Source organism: Brachypodium distachyon, chromosome 1 (genome assembly GCF_000005505.3).
Source record: "Brachypodium distachyon strain Bd21 chromosome 1, Brachypodium_distachyon_v3.0, whole genome shotgun sequence".
NCBI lineage: Eukaryota > Viridiplantae > Streptophyta > Magnoliopsida > Poales > Poaceae > Brachypodium > Brachypodium distachyon.
This window is the reverse complement of record NC_016131.3, coordinates 60,744,881-60,766,860: the sequence shown is the minus strand read 5'-3', so window position 1 is coordinate 60,766,860 and position 21,980 is coordinate 60,744,881. Positions and strand designations below refer to the sequence as shown.

The window sequence follows — 21,980 nt, the reverse complement described above, 5'->3', positions numbered from 1 at the left end:
TCTGGCTGCTCCTTACGGCCATGCCGGGCTGCGGCCAAGCACGAGAGACTAGGGGAGAGAGAGAGAGAGATCCATGTCTGGGTCTCTGGGAGGGAGAGAGGAGAGAGGGACGGGGCAGGAGAGAAGATTTAGTCCGTGCGCCGGGAGCCTCATTTTCCCCCTCCTTTCCTTCCCTTCTCGTCCCCTCCTGCTACAGCTCCAGGCTCTCACGCCGCTGCCTCCTCTCCCTCTTCTTTCCGGCGGCCTAGCCGCTTGGAGAGGATGGGGAGAGGAGGTCCGGCCAGCGTCCTTCCTCTTTATATACATTACCCTAGTTGCCTTAGAGGCTAGCTGCTGTGGAGCCTTGCCGCTGGAGTTGAGGCCCTGCCGGCGTTTGTCTAGAAGAAATTTTCTTGCTGTGGATGTCACTGCCGGATCCTCCGGTAATGATATCTATGGTTCCATTTCTTCCTCTGCTCCACTCCTAAATAAATGCCTCCACCCAGGTCTGGCTATTTCTTCTTCATTGCTCTTCAATGATGCCAGATCTGTTGGTTTCCCCGTAGTATCCAAAAAGGTCCCTTGCATTTGCCTTCTAGATCTTCTAATTTCGTTCCAAAAAATTCATATGCGGAGATCCTGTTCACACTTCGTTGATTATACTACCTTGGAGTTCATGCGGGTTAGTTCTGAGCGGAGGCATGAGATCCGATTTCATGTTCTGGCCTCTGTTCTTCCCCACTCTGGCGATGTCCTTCCACTCTCTGTTATGCGCCGGGCTGGGGCTGACCTTTGCCGTCAGATTCGTCCTTGGGAGGATTCTTGCCCCCCTCAACCTCCAGATAAGAGGCCCGCCAGGCGGTCTTGGGGCAAATCTTCTCGAGCTCGAAGAAGACGGCTATGCATTGCTCTTCATGTGGTGGTTACAGCCCGTTCTAGGGGCAGCGATGCTCGTCCTTTCGCGGGGCGTCTTGACTCTGTCGATGCTGAAGTTCCTCCCAATTTTCTTGCATCGTCAGGTCTCCTTTCCTCCGAGTTCTTCGGAGGTAGTCGGTTCCGTTGGAATCCCTACATGCTGGTGGCGGCTGATGGCGAGCTCTTGTTGACGGCGAAGCGCGTCTTACTCGGCGGTAGGGATGAAGCCGGGACACGTGTTTCCCTGGCGTGGTGCTGAGGACACGCGTGTTGGCTCTGCCTAGGAGCTGGACGCGTGTCAATGGACTTGTTTGTAATTTCATTAATCTTTCATGCCCTCAATGTACGTCAGGTTGTAATGCGTAGGCTCCCATGACCTACTTGGTATTAATATAATGCAAGGGTTCTTAAAAAAAGGAGAGAAGATTTAGGGGATGGGGGAGAGAGAGAGGGGGAGGGAGAGAGAAGGATGGGAGATTAAAAAATTGAAGCCGTACCTGGTTCTCGATGGATGGCAGAGAGATTAATTTTGGTTGGCAGAAGGATTAAGCAAAGCAGTGGACATGTCGTTGGTAACAGTGATGGTGCAGATCGCGTTAGCGGAGGCTTGGCCTCCGGTCAGCCGAATCCGTCCAGGCCAAACCGGACCCGGTCTCCACCAACGCTATTGGCAATGAGAGGCCAATTAATTGGATTTTTTATGTCTCACACTTCGATTAAATTTGAATGCATTTATACACTAAGTCATGTCTAGATACATTTAAATTTTAACAAATTTGAATCATCTTTTGTTGGAAGGAGGAAGTACCTAATTTTTTTTTCGACATGCACCACATTTCTCATTTGTTGCGTACACATTTAGCATTAGGATTTTGTTGCGCGCGTAGCAAATATTTTCTTTTGCAATTTTTGTCAAACTGATGTTACATACGTACACATACACAAGGTCCAAATTGATCATTTTAGTCGGATCGAAGGGCTAAGGAGGTGGCCGATCAGGTGAAAATTTCACTCCACCGACACATAACATTCCTTAAAAACAAAACTAATTTCCGAATGTACGCAAGCATGTCTGAACAGGTAAAATGGCATCTTGAAATATTGAAGTAATCTTGGGCAAGTTCATTGGCAGACTTGAGGATTCATAACTACCATTGGCAGACTTGAGGACAGATATAGAAGGGGGGAAAGGCTAAGGCAACAACAACATCAGCATTCCTGGCTGGTATCTACGTAACAAATCATGAGATTCATGACCCATGCGAAATAAAATCATAACCTCAATAAACAGAATTATGATAGACTGCAAAGGCAGTTGTTGCCATGGACAAGAGGATTCTTTCCAGACCAACAAGCTGGTTATATAGAAGTAAACAAGTTGGTCAAAAACAAAATAAAGCTGTAAAACGTAGCAAGAAAAAAAAATTGGTAAGAAGAATACACTATGAAGGTGTCGTCTCGACTAAGCGGACTGAACGCGGAAGCAAAAACTCGGCAAAGATGGGGAAATGGGACGATGGATAAACACCGTCTATGTTGTCATTTATGACTTCACATAGTGCAGGAACCAGTGGACGTCCCCTAAACAGTATCCAGTCAATATGCAAGTCCTGAGTTTGTCTATCCCAGCAGAGGCAAAGAGCTCTAAACACTAGTTTTAGAAATTCTAGAGCACCTTGTTTCTCCCCTGCAGCACAGCAATCTGATAAGATTTCTAGAAAGACAGATACTTGAAAATTCAAAGCATTGCCAGGTACAAACTGAATGTGAGACCAACATGGTCACTAATTATGATACACAGATCTCAGAATACTCACCCACTAAAACATAGGTGATGCGGAAAAACCATCTTTGCAAAGATAGAACATATGATGCTGAGTAGTTACTAGTGAGAGATACTACTGTTGGGAAAATAAAAGCTAAATGATCTTTCTACAATATATAACCTTTAACGGGATGGATAACCAAGATAATTCCTTCCATACACTTTCATGTTTCTTAATTTTGGGATAAACAGACGTAAGCCCTCATGAAATAGCCAGTTAAGAATTTGCCTCAGAAAACTGAAGAAAATGCGTAAGTTGGGCTGTAGTTACTTATATTGTAGTAATGTCCCTTTTCATAATGGAATGCTTTTCCATTGGTTAGCAAGTAAACTATCAACAATGTTATTTTTCCTTGTATAAACAGAAATGGAAAATGAGGATCTCAGGGAAGTAAATTGGTACCTTTATATCCATGATATGTGTGTATAAGTGAGACATTTTTGCGCACACGAGCATTTGGCCAAGCATCTCTCATATCACCCACAACACCATGTTCTCTGAAATTGACAGACATGGAACAATGTCAATCAACATTGTAAGGGGATTACGTTAACTCTCAGCAAAAACATACAATATTATTAATGATCAGGGGCACATCTATACAAATATCAATATTAAATAATGTAGTTTATTGGATCCAATTCTTGATGGAAGCAATTAAGCAGTTCAAAATAAACTTCATTTAGGAATCCAAATAACATCTCATCCCTAGCTGCATCTGCAAATTAGTGTCCTCTTGCGACTGTGATATGACTATGGGTTGAATACATCCCATAGTTCTCAATCAGCGAGGGCCGTCATTTCATAGAGGTATAGAATAACCATGGACGTATCACATACGCATTTATGACTATGCATTTGATATGGGCTTGGAGAAGGGATGTCTACTTTGGCAAACGAATTTTTACCGAACATCGGTACAAACTTTCCCCTGGTTAGTAAATTTGCTTTACAATTTGTATCATTTATGTTTGACTTGATATTTGCCTCTTCTCAAATATATGTTCATCATATTACATTATATGGCACTTTCGACCAGGAGTATCTTGCTTACAAGTGATGACATCTCGTTTTATGATGCCCACGATTATGTTTTGGGGGTTCTAACATATGTTGTACGATTTCTGGCTTCCATTTGCAAGTAGACTAGGTTTTTCTTATGCCTAAGCCAATTATTGTGACTATTGGATATGGATTGTATCAAGTTTATGTGTCACATGAGTCGTTCATTTTTTATTACCTTTGTTGCAACATATGGGGCATGCTTTTGGGAAACAAATATAAACTTTCAGTGTTTCTTCAATACTTGTGTATCCACAGAGATTCAAGATTCAAATACAGAAATCAAACTTCTGAAAGATGGCAACTTCATTATATACTAGTACCTGATATATATATATGGTATTTTCTGACATTTAAACTATTTTTTTAGTTTAACTACGACCACAAAGTGTATGTGTGTATAGCAAAGGAAGCTAAGCAACAAAGGGAGATCTAATACAGCAAAACCCCAAATGGCATACTAAATTTCCTCGAAAAGAACAACGTACATGTCACATCATCACAAAGTAAATCTAATGCTAGTACATTACTAGTGCTCAGGTTAGCTCATGTAAGGCATAGATAAGTAAAAATGTCTTCTATACACTGACACGGTATATGTAACCTCATATTATTTGATATCAACATTAATGGTACTTTATTTAGCTAACAATAATATAAATGACAACCGGAAGTAGTTGACATATGTATCCACAATATCCGTGAACAAAAAAAATCATCCTTCAACAAGCTTTACCTGGATCTGCCAAGCAAAAAGCGGCCGGTCATAGATTCCTTTTGTGTGTTGAAGCCTCCACAGTAGATCACAGGCAGGTTGGGTGGCAAAGATGCTATATGTTGCCACGTAAGCAAAGCACTTCTTCTACGAGCACGAGGGCTATCTACATCAAGATTTGTATTTACAATCTGGAAACTGAACCCAGGTGGTTCGACTCTTTTCAGTCGAAATGTGTGTGCATCATGTCAGTTAAGGCAACAAAGCTCTTCAATATCCAAAAAAATTTTCTATCAAGAGACTAAGAGATGGTACAATAATAAATGATAGTTGCATCATACAAAAGGATATTGCCCATGTAGCAATGCAGGGTGCAGTTGCTCCCCATGATATGCTTCCAGGCACTGAAGGAGATTCTGATAACCAAAAGGTACCACCTTCCGTAAGCTCCACCTTTATGAAATGTGTGTGTAGTTCAGCTCATCTATAAATATATATTACATATTTCTAGTACAACATAAATATGTCAATGTAACATGTAAAACCTTCTCTTTTTCATATAATATTGTGCAGTATTCATCACTGGTGTCTTCTGAGCCTTTTCTTGAAATGCCAAATTGCTCATAACCTAGATAAGTGCAACTTAACAAGGATTCATCAAATCACAAACCAAAATTAAACATACTATCATCGAGATCACAAACAAAAATAGAACTCTCAGAATCCTTGTTAAGTTGCTCAATGATCAATTTCCAACCTCGTACCTGCGAATTGTACTACATGCTACGCTTTAATAAGAATTGTGATACACGTTACTATCAGTATATTTTTGGTTAAAGTTGCATATACTTTTGTCTGAATGTCAAAGTTGTGCATCAGTTTTTTTTTCCCTAGCTCCGCCCCTGTACATCGACGACCTGGCGGTCACTTCAAAGTGGAAGGAGGATCTGATCCAACCTCATCTGGACCTTCAATAACTTATGAAAGTATAAAGTCATGTTGAACCCAACAAAGTGTGTGTCTTTGGCGTTGAGGCGGGAAAAATCCCCGGCTTCATGATGTCATATCAATTATCATCAAACCGAGGCTAACCCCAAGAAGAACAAGGCAATCATAGAAATGAAGTCACCAACCAAAATGAGAGTTACAAAAACTCTCAGGGTCAATGGTCGCCATTTATCTCCCGACTAGGTAACAAAGGGCTGTCCTTCAAGTTGCTAGGGCAACAAAAAGGTTTGATGTGGGCCAAGGAGGCAAAAACAGCTTTCCTGGAACTCAAAAAGTACCCGACGAACCCAACCGTGCTAGTCGCTCCACAACCCAAAAAGCCACCTGTGCACTATGTGGCATGCAGTCCATAAGTGATGAGCACGGTCCTGGTGGTCAAGTGGAGAAAAAAAATCCTCATAACCTTGTCGAATTCGAAAGGCTAGGCACTTAGAATCATAAGTAATAGGATGTGCACGGAAGTAGCCATGGTGATTGAAAGGTATTTCTCTTATCAACTCGCTACATGCACATGAGTTGTACCAGGAATTGAAGCCAAGAGTAAATGATGGGGACAGGTATAAGGAAAATAAATCAAAGTTCACGGGAAGATCGATGGAAATTGGCTGATTTCGTCGATGGGTTTGTTGATTTGTTTTTGTTTTGTTTGTTTAAGCGTTGCACCAGAGATATGCAGATTGGTATATCATTGGATCAACCATGAAGTTGGGGTATATTGTCAATGGGTACCATGTGTTGGTAAAGTTCAACAAAACCAGGAATCTGATAATGGAGGATAAGGGTGAATAATTTGTTGATGCAATGGGTAACCTTGATCTGTAGCATGATGCCAAGTCGATCAAGATGGAGGGTGATGAAATAAAATAACTCAAGTCTCGAGTACATTGAGGTTCGACGCAGGGACGACTTCAAGGTGGTGGAGAATATTCGATAAGGTAAAATTTGTTGAGAATTGGGTTACGTTTGGTTATCTTTTTGCTCAAAGAACTAATAAAACCCATTGTCAAAACCCTTTATGATAAGCTTCCGTGGATTTGGGAAGTTTCTCTTTCACGGTATTGGGATCGTTTGCTTGATTTCCTTGATTTGATCGCTACTTATGGGCGTGCGCTAAAAGGATACAAACAGGGATTCACAAACAAAAAGGGGAATTCGTGAGATCCCATGTAGATCTCACTTTCTATTCACTCGTGGGATCCGGGCGGGCCGGGGGGGGCACCAGAGCTCCTCTCTTCTCAAGAATCCATACACCCCTTATCAGTGTATGGAGAGCTATCTCTCGAGCACAGGTTGAGGTCCATCCTCAATGGGAAAATGGAGAACCTAACAACGCATTGTTATAGTAGGAGTGTAGGATAAGTGTAGCGTCGGAGTCAAACACATTTGTATCCTTGGTTTCCCATATAACGAGGGAGGCACCACATGTTGTAACCCATGACGACAAAGCCAGCAGGGTGTGCCGTAACCCGGGTGACCGGTATCGATGGGGAGGAGCGCCCATAGTCATGCCCCAAGGAGTAGGCAAGTTTGCCGAACCTCGTTAACAAATCTTGGTGTCGTAATGGTGCTAGATTGGTCATGTTAGATCGACATCGTGTGCCTACGGAACAATATCTAAACCTTATTTATTTTCAAAAGCAAGATAGATGCTAATACCAAGCAGATTGAGAAATTCATTCCTTATAATGCAAAATATTGATGAATCAATTGAGTATAACATTTCCACTGGTCCAGTATATGATAAGTGCATTAAAGGAAGTTCATATTGTTGGAAATAACAAATTTACCATTGGGGTAGGTTGGGGGTGGGGGAGGGTAGGAATGCAGAGAAAGAATTACCAGGCAGGCACTGCTGTAGGTAATCTAGCTGACACCTGAAACCTGCATATTATCAGACCTGTTATTTGGGGCCTAGAACCAACTGGTGAAAGCAATTGAAACAAAGAGGGGAAGGAAAATCATGAAGTCGGAAATTGACCAATGCCAGCTAACAAATGGTGACTCTGGTGCTCTAAATACAGAGTTCAGACTCCACCACAAGAACCGATCAACGCGTTAAAGCTCATACAGACGGCTGCTGTTAATCACACACTCTTCTTTGCTGATATCAAATCTTGTTCGGTTTGCATATTCTATATGATTACCACGGAGTACTTATATCTAACAACAGTATAAATCAAACCGACATATTGTTGAACGGTTGAACCAGATCAATTGCATGATACAGGGAAGGGGAAGCATAGCACCCGCTCACCTTGTTGGGTGCAGAGGATAGCAGGGCAGTAGCTGGTGATGACGCTGACACAGATGTCGCGGCGATTCTCCCAGCAGTTTGGGCTCCCGCTCGGCTGATCCCCCTCTTGCAGATTGAGTGTCATCACCGTGATGGACGGGCTAGTCATAAGCTCTAGTCGTAAGCTACCGGTGATTGGGCGTAGTGGCTGCAGATTTGGGAGAAATGGGGAGCTGGCGCCCGCTCTAGTCGTATGCTGCTGCCGACGAAATCGGCGGCGATTTGGCTTAGTGGCTGCAGATTTGGAAGAAAGGGGGTGAAGATCAGGGGAAGTGCGTGCGACCTTTCGTCTGAGTGTTCCTTGTACTGGACGAGACAAGGAGAGACTTGGATCCGCGTTTGGTCGGGTTTGGTAGGTCAGGACTCGGGAGAGGAAGGGTGTATTTGGTTATTCCGATGTCAAATTTTGCCCAATTATTTGGGCTGGTCATAGTTCGCTAAAAAGTTGGCAATTTTGTAACGAGAGATGCGAAGAGGTTGGTAAAATTTTTTGGCAACCAAATTTTTGGCTACCAACTAAATAAGAACCAAAATACTCTCTTCCTTCAACAAAAAATGTCTCAATTTTGACTAAATTTGAATGCATCTATCATGATTTTCAAGTCGCCAAGTCGAGTCGAGTCGTCCTGCCACAAACCATGGGACTAGGTAGATTAGTCTGTCACTAGGCTGGACTAGTCGACCCAAGTCGACTTGACTAATATGAATATTTATAAAATATTTATAGCTCATTCAGTACATCATAAGGCATAACAGGCCATATCTCTTAGTCCAAGAGCAAGGAACAATTCATAGCAGCAAGAAACATCAAGTAATTAACAGCAGCAGCAGCAAGAAACAATAAGTAAGCAGCAGCAGCATCAAATTTAGATATAAAGTACTAAGCAAATAAGTAGTTCCAGATTCTTAACATCAACCAGCCCGTACCCCCTCCAACTATCTACCAAAATAGGGCACAACAGGCCCATGTCTCTTAGTCCAAGAGCAAGGCACACATGCCCAAATTATCTGTCCAAAAAAAGGCAAGGCAGACACTGATTTGTATGTCCAAAAGCAAGGCACACCAGCCAAAGATCTATGTCAGTCTGCAGCACCATAGTACTTTCAGTCGCTCAAACCAAGGTCATCATCCACTTCAAAAGCACCATTGCCTCCTCCAGCCATGCCTTCAGCTTCACCTTCAGTCGCATCTTGATCTTGAACTTGATCATCTTCACTTGTTGAGTAATCTTCAAGCTCTTCCTCTTGATTTGGTTCCTCCTCATCTTCTCCAACTTGAGTGTCCCGTCGAGCTCAAGAATAATGCAGCATGGTACTACCACCACCATCATTGTTACGGCTTCTAAGATTTCTTGTTGGACCTTCAGATGCACCAACGGCTTCATCCACGTGAGCCCAAGTGATATCAGCTCCTTCATAAACCGGCTCAGCATTGCTGTTAACCCATTCATTGTCCCAATCGAAGTCTTCAAGGATCAATGTGTTAGCTCTACTTCCTTTAGAGCCTGCCTCTCGCAATTTCTGGAACCTGTCCGCAATCTTCCGGTTGTATTGAACATACACCAATTTATTAAGCCTTTGATGCTCCAACCTGATTCTCTTTTTGCTGTGGATCTGTGAAAAATTGATACTTAAGTTTCAGCTACACATAATCAAAGATATGCAGTAAAAATTAAGAAGAGGGAAGAGTAGAAGACAAGTTGGTAAACACTTAGTACCTACATTCTGAAATGCTGACCAATTCCGCTCACATCCCGATGACGAACAACAAAGACTAACAATACGTTTGGCAAAAGACTGCAGCTCATAGGCAACACCACCATAAGCACCCCACCAAAGGACTACAAATGAAGACAAATGTGTGATACGTGATGCAGAAATATAGGCATGCATGACATAAATAGAGTAATCAGCCAGCCTTCTACTAAGTACTTAGTAACTTAGTAGAGGGTTCTTCTTTTTTCGATCTTGGATTGCTAATTTAGAGCTGAAGCATTCACCTTCCCCCCTCTCATAGTCATCAGCCATTCTACTTATCAAGCTTGTTTTATCATTGTTGTTGTTCCGACAACAATTAGAGTAAGGGGTGCCAAAGTTCGGTGGCACAAGTACGAGTATAAAAGTAGGGCGTGTACGCCGGCCTTATAGCGAAGGTCGCCGTACACTTGGACAAGTTGACACGTCGATATTTTTTGAATAGGTTCGGTCGACCCTGCGGGTGCGACTTAGTCCTATGTTAGGAGAGGCTTCGAGGAGGTCGTTAGCCAAAGCGTTCGGGTCGATCGAGACTCCCCGAATCACTTAGCGAGAGGTCGAAAGGGGCCGCCTCGTACTTGGGCCGAACGAGGCTTCCCAAGTAGCGAGGTCGAAATACCCTTAATACTCTAACCCGATTCCCTCTCCTTCGGGCTCGGGCCGAACGAGGCTTCCCGAGATCCCGAAACTAGAGCTCCTCTCAAAAAGGCTTTCTAGCCCTCTCCCCTTGAGTTTATTCAAGTGAGAGTGAGTGGTACATGCCCCCATGGGGGGTATTTATAGCCTAGGGGTCCATGACAAAAGACCATGGCTATCCTTGGGGGAGAGAGAAAAGTGAGGGCAAAATGGTAAAAGTAGCTTTTTGGTCCATAGCTTTTGTGTGCACCATGTGAGAAAAGTGGGGCTTGGTCCATGGTCCATCATGGACTAAGGGCCTCCTCCTCACACCTTTCTTGCCCCTACTCTACCTCATTTGACCCTTTAATCATGGCATGAGAGGTTTGACTTGTTGACTTGTGTTCCTTTGCCACGTAGAATTGACCGTGCCACGTGGGCGTTTTCACTCGTGCTTGGGAAATGTTGACCCAGTCGTCATCACGTAGGATTTACGGCCCGGCCCATATAGGGTTTTTATTTTACTACAACAATCATCATTAAGCTCCATATGCACTAGTGCCTCGTTGAACATATGCCTCAGTTTTTGACAATATTTTGCATTCTCTGGCTTCTCTTTTAGATCAAAGAACCTATTTGGGTTCAAGAACAATGCAGCCCCATACAACTTCACCTCCATTTGGGAGTCCCACCTATCCTAAGCAAGTTTGGCTTGTCATCCAGCGCAGCCTTTATTTTATCCTTTGCGGGATCCATGGCTGCCATAACCTCGGGCATCGCCAGCATCTCATCACCATCAACAATCCTCAACACCTTGAGAAGAGGTTGTGAAACCTTCATGCAACTCTCCACTGAATTCAAAAAAGTTGATGGAAAGCACATCTTCTGAAACTTTCATTCCTACCGGTGAGGTTGACAATTTTATGTTGTTTATCCAAACGGAGCTCACAGAGAGTTGCTTCAAAGCTAACCTATGCTTGTGCAAGCTGGCCAAAGTGAGAAAATTAGTGGCAAAGCGAGTTGCTGCAGGTCTTACAAGATCTCTTCCCTTAGTTCGTTTTCTCAATGCATCTATAAGCTTTCCATGCCTATAGATAAATGTTGTTATCCTCTTTCCATTTCTAACACAATCACTGAATTTCTTGATCTTGCAAACGTACGACAACATAAGGTTCAAACAGTGGGCTGCACAAGGAGTCCACCATAATGCAGGGATCTTTTGCACTAGGATTCTATCCGCAGCCTTGTAGTTAGCACCATTATCTGTGCAAATCTGAACCACATAATCTCTCCCAATCTCATCGATCCTTTTCTCCATCAATGCTGCCAACAAATGAGCATCAGCTACCTTACTTGATATGTCAACGGAGTCATTGAAGAAAGTCCCTTCAGGACTATTGACGAGAAGTTAACCAAGTGTCGACTCCTGCCATCAGTCCACCCATCTGACATAAGTGTGCATCCATACTCTTTCCAAGCCAACTCATGCTTCTCTCTCTCTACATCTGTCTTATCCTTTGCCCTCTCAAGAAGTGGAAGCCTCAAAGCATGCACAGTAGGTGGGATGTAGCCAGGACCATTTTGTCCATTGGATTCCAATGCAATCTCAAAGGACCTTGACCAAGCAGCGTTGAATGGAATGCCATTTTCATAGAAAAAATCAGCCCAATGATCATCAACCCTTTGTTTGTCCTCATCTGTCCTTTTGAAACAACCTGCATTCAGTGCAGCTTGAGAAGGATTCTTTGAGTGTCTTAGAGCAACCACCTCTTCTGGACTTTTCCTAATCATGCCAGCCACTGTTTTGGCAGCCTTCTGCGGTGGTGATTCAACTATGAACACAGAAGCAACACTTATTTTCTTTGATGTCCTAGAACTTGATGCTACCCCTGCTGCCTGAGGATGGTTCCCTACATCATTATCACCTTCATCATCTTCATCAGTACCATGATCGTCATCCGCAAGGGCAGCATCCCTATTCTTCCTAAATTTATCCAAGAATGCAATCATCTCCCTCGTGACTGCCTCTAGCACCTTCTTGCACTTCTCAACATTTTTCTTCCCTATACCACCTGCTAGGTGACGCTTGAACCTTGCTATTCCACCACACACATCTCTCACACAAAAGATGCAGTGCACTTTGTCTTTCCTTGACAAGTCTGCCCAGTACGCATATTTCCATCCCAGGTCTTCTAAACTAGCTTTGCGTCTGGGATCCTTTGATGGATCATATGGCTCAGAACCATTGTCCCCATCTTGATGTTCAGGTTGGTCAGCCATTTGCAATGGGTGCCTGAAGAGATGAGCAACAGCAGTTGAACATGTTTGCAAAATAGAACAGAGCAGACAGCAGCACCATAAGAAATTAAGAACAGAACCATCGGCAGCAGCAAAAGAAATTAAGAACAGAACCATCAGCAGCAGAAGAAGAAATTAAGTAATTAAGAACAAAGGAGAGGCACAGGCGCAGGAGAAATTGAGAAGAACAAAGCATAATGCACATGCGCAACAGAAATTGAGATTTCAGAATAACAGAGGAGATGCACAGGCGACGAGAAATTGAGAAGAGCAGAGCATAATGCACAGGCGCAACAGAAATTGATGTTGAAAATTAGGTAATTTCGATGAATATTTAATCCAGGAGGACAGTGTGTAAAACATGTAGCACATTATATCATGCAAACTAGACAAATTAAATAGCAACGCACAGCGATAAAACTCATCTAATTTCACGGCATGAATAATAGAACTACTAATTAAAATCAACAAGAAAGAACAGATTACGTACGGTGCTGTGCTCTTTTCTTGTGTTTGTTTGTTGAGGTCGGTGACGAGTCCGGTGGCGTCGATGTTCACGCCGGCAGCAGCTGCAGCCTTGACTACCTCCTGAGCAGCGGTCAGTGCCTGCGCTTTCGCCTGTGCAGCAGCAGTTGCCTGGGCTTGGAGTTGGGCAGCCTGCTGCTGTGCTTGGAGTTGTGCAGCCTGCTGCTGCTGAGCTAGAGCGGCAGCCTGAGCCGCGGGATCTCCGAGGTCGTCGGCCATTGGTGATGACGAAACAGAGATGTGAAGAAGCGAGCAGTCGCGTGGGAACGCTCCCCAAAAACCTTATCGACCGTCTCCCGGGCAGGATCTCGAAGGTCGAGGTTCCGGAGGCCTGCTCTCCCGGCGATCTGTGCACGCAGTCGACGGGATGGAGTAGCAGTTGGCGGCGAACAACGAGATTGGATCGTGGGCGTGACGGCTAGGGTTTTTGGCGTCGTCCGTCCGGAGGCCGGGGTAGTCTTATTATATAGGCACGCAGGCGGACTTCGGTTCGGTTTAGGAAACCAAAACCAACTCCGCAATTATCGGGATTTGTTACGTGTCCGCAACGGATTCCGACTGCCAAAAAGATAACTCGAACTCGATCCACGAAACGCGGCGCGCGCGTCGTGACGAGGCGAGGCGAGGCGAGCGAAGGAGGAGGAGGAGGAGCGCGCGTAGGAATTTCCCTTGCTCACTTGCTCAAGAGGTGAGAACCAACATACCTTATATATTGGTCCAACTCCCCCTAAACTAGCAATGTGGGACTATTCCCACTTTCTCATCCCACTACATGAATGGGCTTTTGAGATTTTTCAGGAATTAATTTCAGATTGGGCCTTGGGCCTAACCCAAAATTCCAACAATCCCCCACAATATCTCATAAGCACATAAAATTGCCGTTGATCCAAAACTTTGTTTTTGATATACCAGCGTTTCAGTGGAGACCGGTTAAGGTTGAACATCCACCTAAACAAATTGCTTCACTCACGCACAACTGAACAATGGACAAACCTTGAATTGTCAGTTTTCTGTGTTAGAGCTTCACTAAATTGTTGTCTGGTACTGGGCTGCCGAATGCTACCCCGCGGTGTGGAGCATATAAGTCATTCTCCAGGCCTTTTCATGAGCTTACTAGAGACCACCCAAATCTCATAGAATGCGACCAACAGTCAGGCTCATATAGGTGTGTTATTTAGAGACTACTCTGTAGGACAGTATCTCCCTTGCAAATTAATGCAACGCGTTAGAACACATTAAGTTAAACAACCTACCATACAGTACACGAGAGTAATGCATCGTCAACGAAGTGGGATAAAGAATGTACACTCTCCTCAGTTATCCAATGACTTGTTTCCCAGGTCCTAATTCACGGGATCTCCGATCACATAGGTTGGTTTACTGCCATGGTAACTCACGTGGGTCGCAATCCCATCTCTCTTGATGCAGATTCTATCACATTCCTTGATAGACCTTTTGTAAAGGGATCTGCCAGATTTTTAGCAGTTGGGATATATCCCAATGCTATTATTCCGGAGTTTCTCATTGCTCTGACAGATTTCAGACGTCTCCTGACGTGTCTTGATGACTTCATGTTATCTTTAGAACTGTTCACTTTGACTATCACAGTTTGATTGTCACAGTTCATAAGAATCGCCGGTATTGGTTTTTCAACAATCGGCAAGTCCATCAAGAGCTCACGAAGCCAGTCGGCTTCAACTGTGGATGTATCTAATGCTAAAAGTTCTGCTTCCATTGTTGATCTGGTTAAGATCGTTTACTTGCAAGACTTCCATGAAACAGCGCCCCCTCCGAGTGTGAACACATATCCACTCGTGGCCTTTAGCTCGTCAACATCAGATATCCAATTTGAATCATTATAACCCTCAAGTACCTTGGGGTACCCAGTATAGTGTATACCATAGCCCATTGTGCCCTTTAGATAGGGCATGACCCTCTCGAGTGCACTCCAATGATCATCTCCCGAATTCTTATTGAACCGACTCAGTTTGCTCACAGCAAAAGAGATGTCAGGTCTAGTTGCGCTAGCCAAATACATGAGTGAACCAATAACCTGAGAATATCTCAGTTGGTCTCTTCCAATTCTGTGATTCTTTCGAAGCAGAATGCTTGGATCATAAGGAGTTGGAGAAGGTTTACAATCAGCATAGCCGAAATGACTCAAGATCTTCTCCACATAGTGAGATTGCACCAAAGTGATCTCACCATTGTCGCCTCTCACGAGCTTGATGTTCAGAATAACATCAGCTACACCAAGATCTTTCATGTCAAAGCACTTCGACAAGAAAGTCTTAACCTCTTCAATCACTTTGAGGTTAGTCCCAAATATTAGTATGCCATCGACATACAAGCAAAGTATAACTCCCTCACCCCCACCATGGCGGTAGTATACACATTTGTCAGCTTCGTTTACAACAAAGCCGGCAGATGTTAAAGTTTTGTCAAATTTCTCATGCCATTGCTTAGGAGCTTGTTTCAGGCCATATAGAGACTTTAATAACTTACACACTTTGCCTTCATGACCCTTTATTACAAATCCATCTGGCTGGTTCATGTAAATTTCCTCGTCCAACTCTCCGTTAAGGAAAGCTGTCTTAACGTCCATTTGATGGACGATCAGACCATATGAGGCAGCCAGTGATAGTAATACTCTGATTGTGGTCAATCGAGCTACAGGTGAGTAAGTATCAAAGAAATCTTCACCTTCTTTCTGGGTAAAACCCTTGGCCACAAGTCGCGCCTTGTACTTCTCAATAGTACCATCAGGCCTAAGCTTTTTCTTGAATATCCACTTGCATCCTACAGGTTTGCAGCTGCAGCCTTGACTACCTCCTGAGCAGCGGCCAATGCCTGCGCTTGCGCCTGTGCAGCAGCAGTTGCCTGGGCTTGGAGTTGGGCAGCCTGCTGCTGTGCTTGGAGTTGTGCAGCCTGCTGCTGCTGAGCTAGAGCGGCAGCCTGAGCCGCAGGATCTCCGAGGTCGTCGACCATTGGTGATGAAGATGCCGACGAAACAGAGACGTGAAGAAACGAGCAGTCGCGTGAGAACGCTCCCCAAAAACCTTATCGACCGTCTCCCGGGCAGGATCTCGAAGGTCGGGGTTCCGGAGGCCTGCTCTCCCGTCACGGCTCGAACTCGAACTCGATCCACGAAACGCGGCGCGCGCGTGCGGCGAGGCGGGGCGGGGTGAGCGGAGGAGCGCGCGTAGGGATTTCCCTTGCTCACTTGCTCAAGAGGTGAGAACCAACATACCTTATATATTGGTCCAACTCCCCGTAAACTAGCAATGTGGGACTATTCCCACTTCCTCATCCCACTACATGAATGGGCTTGTGAGATTTTTCAGGAATTAATTTCAGATTGGGCCTTGGGCCTAACCCAAAATTCCAACAATTGAGATTTCAAAATAACAGAGGAGATGCACAGGCGACGAGAAATTGAGAAATTGAGGAGATGGGGACTGACCTGGGGCGCCGGCAAGTGGTGGCGGAGCAGGAGAAGTTGAGGCAGACCGGCAGAGCAGTTGGGGCGGCGCACTGAGGAGGAAGAAGGGGGCGGCGATGGTGGCAGCGCCGTCACTTGCTGGCCGCCTGGCCATTCCCGCCCCTCGCTCTCCCTTCCCTCCCTTTACCTCCACCCTCCAATCCCGCCCTTTCTCTCCCGCGCGAGCGTCTTATAAGCCGCCAGCGCAATTTCCCGCCTCGCTCTCTCTTTCCCTCCCTTTCCCTCCTGTTCACTGGGTCCCACGGGAGCAAGTCGAGAGAGTCTCGACTGGCAGTCTCCGACTAGTCGGAGCTAGTCTCCGAGTCTCGCGACTCGCTTGGCAAGTCGAGCCGCCAGCGGAAGTCCCTCCCCCTGCCCAGACTCGGAGAGCAGTCGACGACTGGTCGGCGACTCAAAAACCACGGCTTTGCATACATCCAAATTTTTAAGTATAGGTTGTTTAAATTTTGGTAAGGGTAACTTTGGACAAAAACCAAACACACAGAAAAGGCACCAGGACCGCAGAGGACCGTGCGAAGACCTTCTGGTCAACCACGGGGGTGGCGTGCTTGGTTTTCTCTTCTCATTTTATTTCCAGGTCTACCAAGGCCCGTAAACACTTCCGCGCGTAACGAGCTGAATCCGGCCGGAAAAGAGAACGAAAACGTTGAACCAAGTGCATCTTGGGGCCTTCATCAGAAATGTTTTAAGGCCCATACTGAAACCCATTTTTAGGCCTCAAAATGGGCTTCACGGTAGGACCGAAGTGATCCGAAACTGGTTTTTAAGGTTAACTCCAAGTAATTACCGGCTGTCATTTTTTCCAACAAGCATTTGGAACAAGCAGCTTTGAGGCTGTTTTGTTGCGTGCATGATGCGTGGTCCGCACCCGAACTTCAAATTGGCATGTTTGCTTGCCTGGCCGCATCCATCGTTGCACGCGAGATGCAAAATACCCCCTCCCACGACCCTGCATCCATAAAACGAAGGGATCAACTGTTTTCTTCGTGTAGGCTCCCCTGCCACGTCTCTCTTCACCTCCGCATCCGACCGGCATCAATCTAGCGCCATCCCTTCGCCGGCCCGGCCAACGCAACTCCCTGCCCCGAGCGCCCATGTTCGCCCCTGCTCCACTGTCGCAGCCCATCCACATCTTCGACTACCATCCCTCTTACCGTCGGAGGAATACCACGTGGCGCCGGCGACGCACCTTAGCCGTCCTTCTCTGTTTCATGTTAGTGAGTTCCAATACCCCAATTAGTTCCATTAGAAAGTTAATTTTGTTCTCTAATTGTGAACATTGCCCGTGGCTCGCCCCATGTCCAATTGTCCAAGAATTCGACCTCATCTTCTTCCTCTTCTACCTCGTCCAATGTCCTCGGGCAAAACAATCAAACACTGTGCTGCATCATGCGATGTAGCTATGCAACTGATTTGTATCAGGACAACCGACACACCCTTGGTGACCGCCGTTGAACCTCGTTCAAACGGAAGACCAACCTCTTTAGGAAGTACTCCATCCGTCTCATATTAAGTGACTCAATTTGTCCTAATATGGATGTATCTATGCCTACAAAGCGTCTAGATACATGTAATAGAAAGTCACTTAATATGAAACGGAGGGAGTAAAAAATAGACTGGTTATTTATTTTTCTAGAAAACAACCCCTGAGCCAGTCTACTAGAAAGCTCTATGCTGTTACCATCCAAATTTTTTTTTGCCAAGATAGACAGGAGCACGTGGAGAGAGACAGTGGGTGAGATTCGACGTCCATGTTTACATGCATTTCCACCTAAGTCAATTAACCAGTACTATCGTGCACGGAATAACAAACTAATCAATAAAATTGTTTATAAGACAAATTTCTTCCATACTCCCTCCGTTTTTTATGTAAAGCGTATAAAATACCTTCCGGATTTTCTGAAATGCAAGCGATGCCAGTCCACGCAAGCCCATAGCCGAGAAAAATCAGCCCACTTGGGGCATCCGCAATGGCTGGCTCTTGACCGACTCTTATTTAAAATTTGCTTGTGTTAAGGAAACAAAAACTGTAGAGAGAAGAGAACTGACTCTTCGAAAAAATTGGCTAAGAGTCAGCTAAGAGTTAGCTAATAGTCGACCATTTAACCATTGTGAAACGTCGCATTTAATGCCAACAAATCATCTAGAGTCAGTTTAAAGACACAAACCATTGCACGTGTTATTTTACCATTGACTCTAAATTACGGGAAGAATCAATGCTGACTCTACCATTGCGGATGCCCTTACGGTTGCGTACAAGGAGAAAATCAAGCAGTTATTTCCAAGTGTGGATAAAATTCGACTCAACAATTATTTCCTTTAGCGCAAAGCTTTTTGCAATCGCATGCAGCACATAACTTGCTTTATATTCGCGCCATATTTTATAAGCCTTAGATAAAAAAAACGGTATTATTTTCATTTGGTTGACCCGTGCGAAATCAACAAGTGATATAGTCTCAACTTTGAAAAATCAAGATGATGTAGTCTGAACATGTGATGGACCGGTGCCACCAATTCATTCTTTTATAAGAGTAAAGATTTTGCGACATGTGCCTTTTATAGTCCATTAACTAAATAAAATACACATGTCAGTTAGATGTCAAGAGTTGAAATTTTAAAATAGCTAGATATTCTTTTTAAATTGATTAAAATAAAAAATGAGATTGAAGAATAACGCGGGACAAGGTAAACTCTTAGGTGAGTGAGAACATGATTTGGAGATAGGGTGTTTAAAATGTATTTTTAACTAATTTTCTTAAATATAATAATCTTAATTTCAGACTTTTTGGGGCTTTCGGGTTGGATTGTAGGCATAAACTCAATGCTCGAGACTGGCGCCAGTTGCCAGGCTTTTGGCCAGGCAACCCATGTCTGGTGGGGTTAGGCTATAGCTGGCCAACGGGCCGGCCTAGCCCGTGTGTTAAGGGGCTCAACACTGTCCATGCCCGCTTGTGCCAGGCCGGCTCGCTCCGAATAATCCCAAGCCCAGGCACAACCCAGTATCCTTGTCGGGGCAGGCTAGGCTGTTAGCCTGATGGCCCACGAGGAATTAACAAATGAGAGTAAATTACAGAAAACCACCACATTAAAAGTTAGGATTAAAATAAAAAATATACTAAAAGGGGCCGTGCCCGACCTGTCTGAGGGTAAGGCCCAACGAAGGCAGGTCACGGGCCGGCATGGCCCGTTTTCAGTTCCATGCCAGGCCGAGCCCATAACGTGCGGAGTACGGTGGCTCGTGGGCTTTTTTAGGAAGAAAACCTTGCTGCTCGGTAGGATACGACTTGGCACTGTGGCGTGCCGGCGAGGTACTGGTTCCTATACCTAGCCAACGGGCCGGCCCGGGCCTGGCACGGGACGGCCCACCTATAAACGGGCCGGCACGGCCCAGGCCCGTGAGGCCCACCTATAAACGGGCCGTGTCGTGCCGGCTCGTTCCGGCGAAACCACAGCCGAGGCACGGCACGGTAGCCCGGTCGTGCCGGCCCGGGCCCGTTTAGCCTGGTGGGCCGAACAGACGGCCTGGCACACTGATGGATAACGGGCCGGCACACTGATGGAGGACGGGCCGGCCCGACAAACAGTCTGAAAAAATTCTACTGTGAATCTGTGAACTGAATCTGAAATTGAATCCCTCAAAATTATACTGTGAACTATTATGGTGTGAAGTAGTGAACCTGTGATCAATGAACATTGAACAGTAACAATGAGGAAAATCATATGGGGTAAAACATTGAGCTTTATTAAACTGCCTCGTTAAAAAACCTTCCACCCCTAAAGAAGGAAAAAGAGTGCAGCGCTCTCAGTTCATCACAAATATAAATGAGTCCAGTCCAACAAAATTACAAAATGATAAGAAAATTACAATGACAAATCATCATACGACATGTTTGCGAACGAGTCGATCAACTCTTCGTTTTCGGCAGTGTGTTGGGCTCTATCTCTTGCAAGTTCACCATCCTTGACGGTCATCAATGTTCTCACCATATCCGGAGTCAAGCTTGTTCTTCTCTCCTCTAATATTCTTCCGGCTAGATTGAAAGCTGACTCCGATGAGACTGTGGAGACGGGCACCGATAAGATATCCCGCGCAAGCACAGAAAACACCGGAAAAGTAAGCTTGTGCTCATTCCACCATTGCAATATGTTGAACTCTTCAGGTACCACGTCCATGTTGAGGAACTTGGCTAGCTCTCCACCACCTAAATGCACCTGCGGTGCTGTCGAAGAGGGTCCTGCAGAGGAGGAGGAAGAAGAAGGACCACCCCATATTTTGCTAAAGAGACTACCTTTCTTCTTATCTCCATTTCCTGTCATTGGAGGACGTTGTGGCCGGACTGATGTGCCATATTTTTCATTATACTTGCTGTAAACTTCATCAAGCTTATCACGAACATCAGTGAAGTAAGAAGCATAGTCATACCCCACATTGAGGGTTAACATAGAGAGAATCCTACCAAACCCCTCAAGTTTAGCCCTAGGATCTAATATAAATGCAAAGGCATACAACAATGGAATTTCTCGCCAATATTTCAGGTATTTAGTTTTCATGACAACAATACATTGAGATAAAGTTGGATCATTTTCATATGTTTTTAGATGCGTTGCAATATCTAAAATGTAATGCACAATCAGTGGAGATGTGGGATAATAAACCCCAGACAAAGCAACATTTGCATCGTAAAATGTCTCCAAAAACACAAACAATGCTTCAGCAGTGTGCCAAACTTGAGGAGTCAGCAAATATGAACCATCTCTGCTACGATAATTTGCATTAACAAAATCATTGACATAATCTTTATCTGGAAGAATGGCCTGAAGCATCAAATATGTAGAGTTCCATCTAATATCCATGTCTAAACCAAACTTATGTGCAGTTACTCCTCTAGCAGCACAATAGTTCTTATACATAGTAATGCGTCCATTAGCAGCATTCATCCATGAAATTGCACTACGGATAGCATTTAGTTCATGGCTAACCCTCTTTAAATCACATTTAGCAATAAGATTAATTATGTGACAAGCACAACGTTGATGGGGTAAAAAAGATTCAGCATAATTGTTGAACACTGGAGTAAGGATATTCATGGCAGAGGTATTCGATGAAGCATTATCTAAAGTTACTGCAAATATCTTGTAGGTGAGACCAAAATCTTCCACCACTTTGCATATAGTAGTAGCAATGTTCTCACCGGTATGTGACTCATCAATTAATTCAAATCCTATGATTCTTTTATTTAGTTCCCATTTTTCATTCACATAATGAGCTACCACACTAATGTAGTCTTGTTTAGCCCTCCCACTCCAGATATCAGATGTTAACGAAACCGAAAAGGTGCAAGTAGTAAAATCATCTTTTATTTTCTTAAGACTAGTGTCACATAATTTTTTCATGTCTCTACTCGTGGTTTGTCTAGAAACAGGAACGAAATTAGGGTTGTGAGCAGTTTTAATATATTGGACAAAACCAGGAGAATCACCAAATCC

General features: G+C 44.5%; 1 protein-coding gene across 2 annotated transcripts; it reads right to left on the bottom strand.

The window, feature by feature from the left end:
- Positions 1-2,154: 2,154 nt before the first annotated feature.
- Positions 2,155-8,165, bottom strand: LOC100833515. 2 transcript variants are annotated; one of them, XM_010230264.3, is made up of 7 exons: positions 7,760-8,164; positions 7,345-7,386; positions 5,043-5,125; positions 4,849-4,950; positions 4,519-4,733; positions 3,123-3,217; positions 2,155-2,581 (listed from the first exon to the last, which is right to left on the bottom strand). In XM_010230264.3, exons 1-7 carry the CDS (start codon positions 7,905-7,907, stop codon positions 2,337-2,339), a joined length of 930 nt encoding a protein of 309 aa, XP_010228566.1. In that variant the 5' UTR covers positions 7,908-8,164; the 3' UTR covers positions 2,155-2,336. The 2 variants fall into 2 exon arrangements, with proteins under 2 accessions (XP_010228566.1, XP_014753374.1); XM_014897888.2 differs by lacking the exon at positions 5,043-5,125 and having other exon boundaries at positions 4,519-4,735; positions 7,760-8,165.
- Between the last annotated feature and the right edge of the window lie 13,815 nt (positions 8,166-21,980).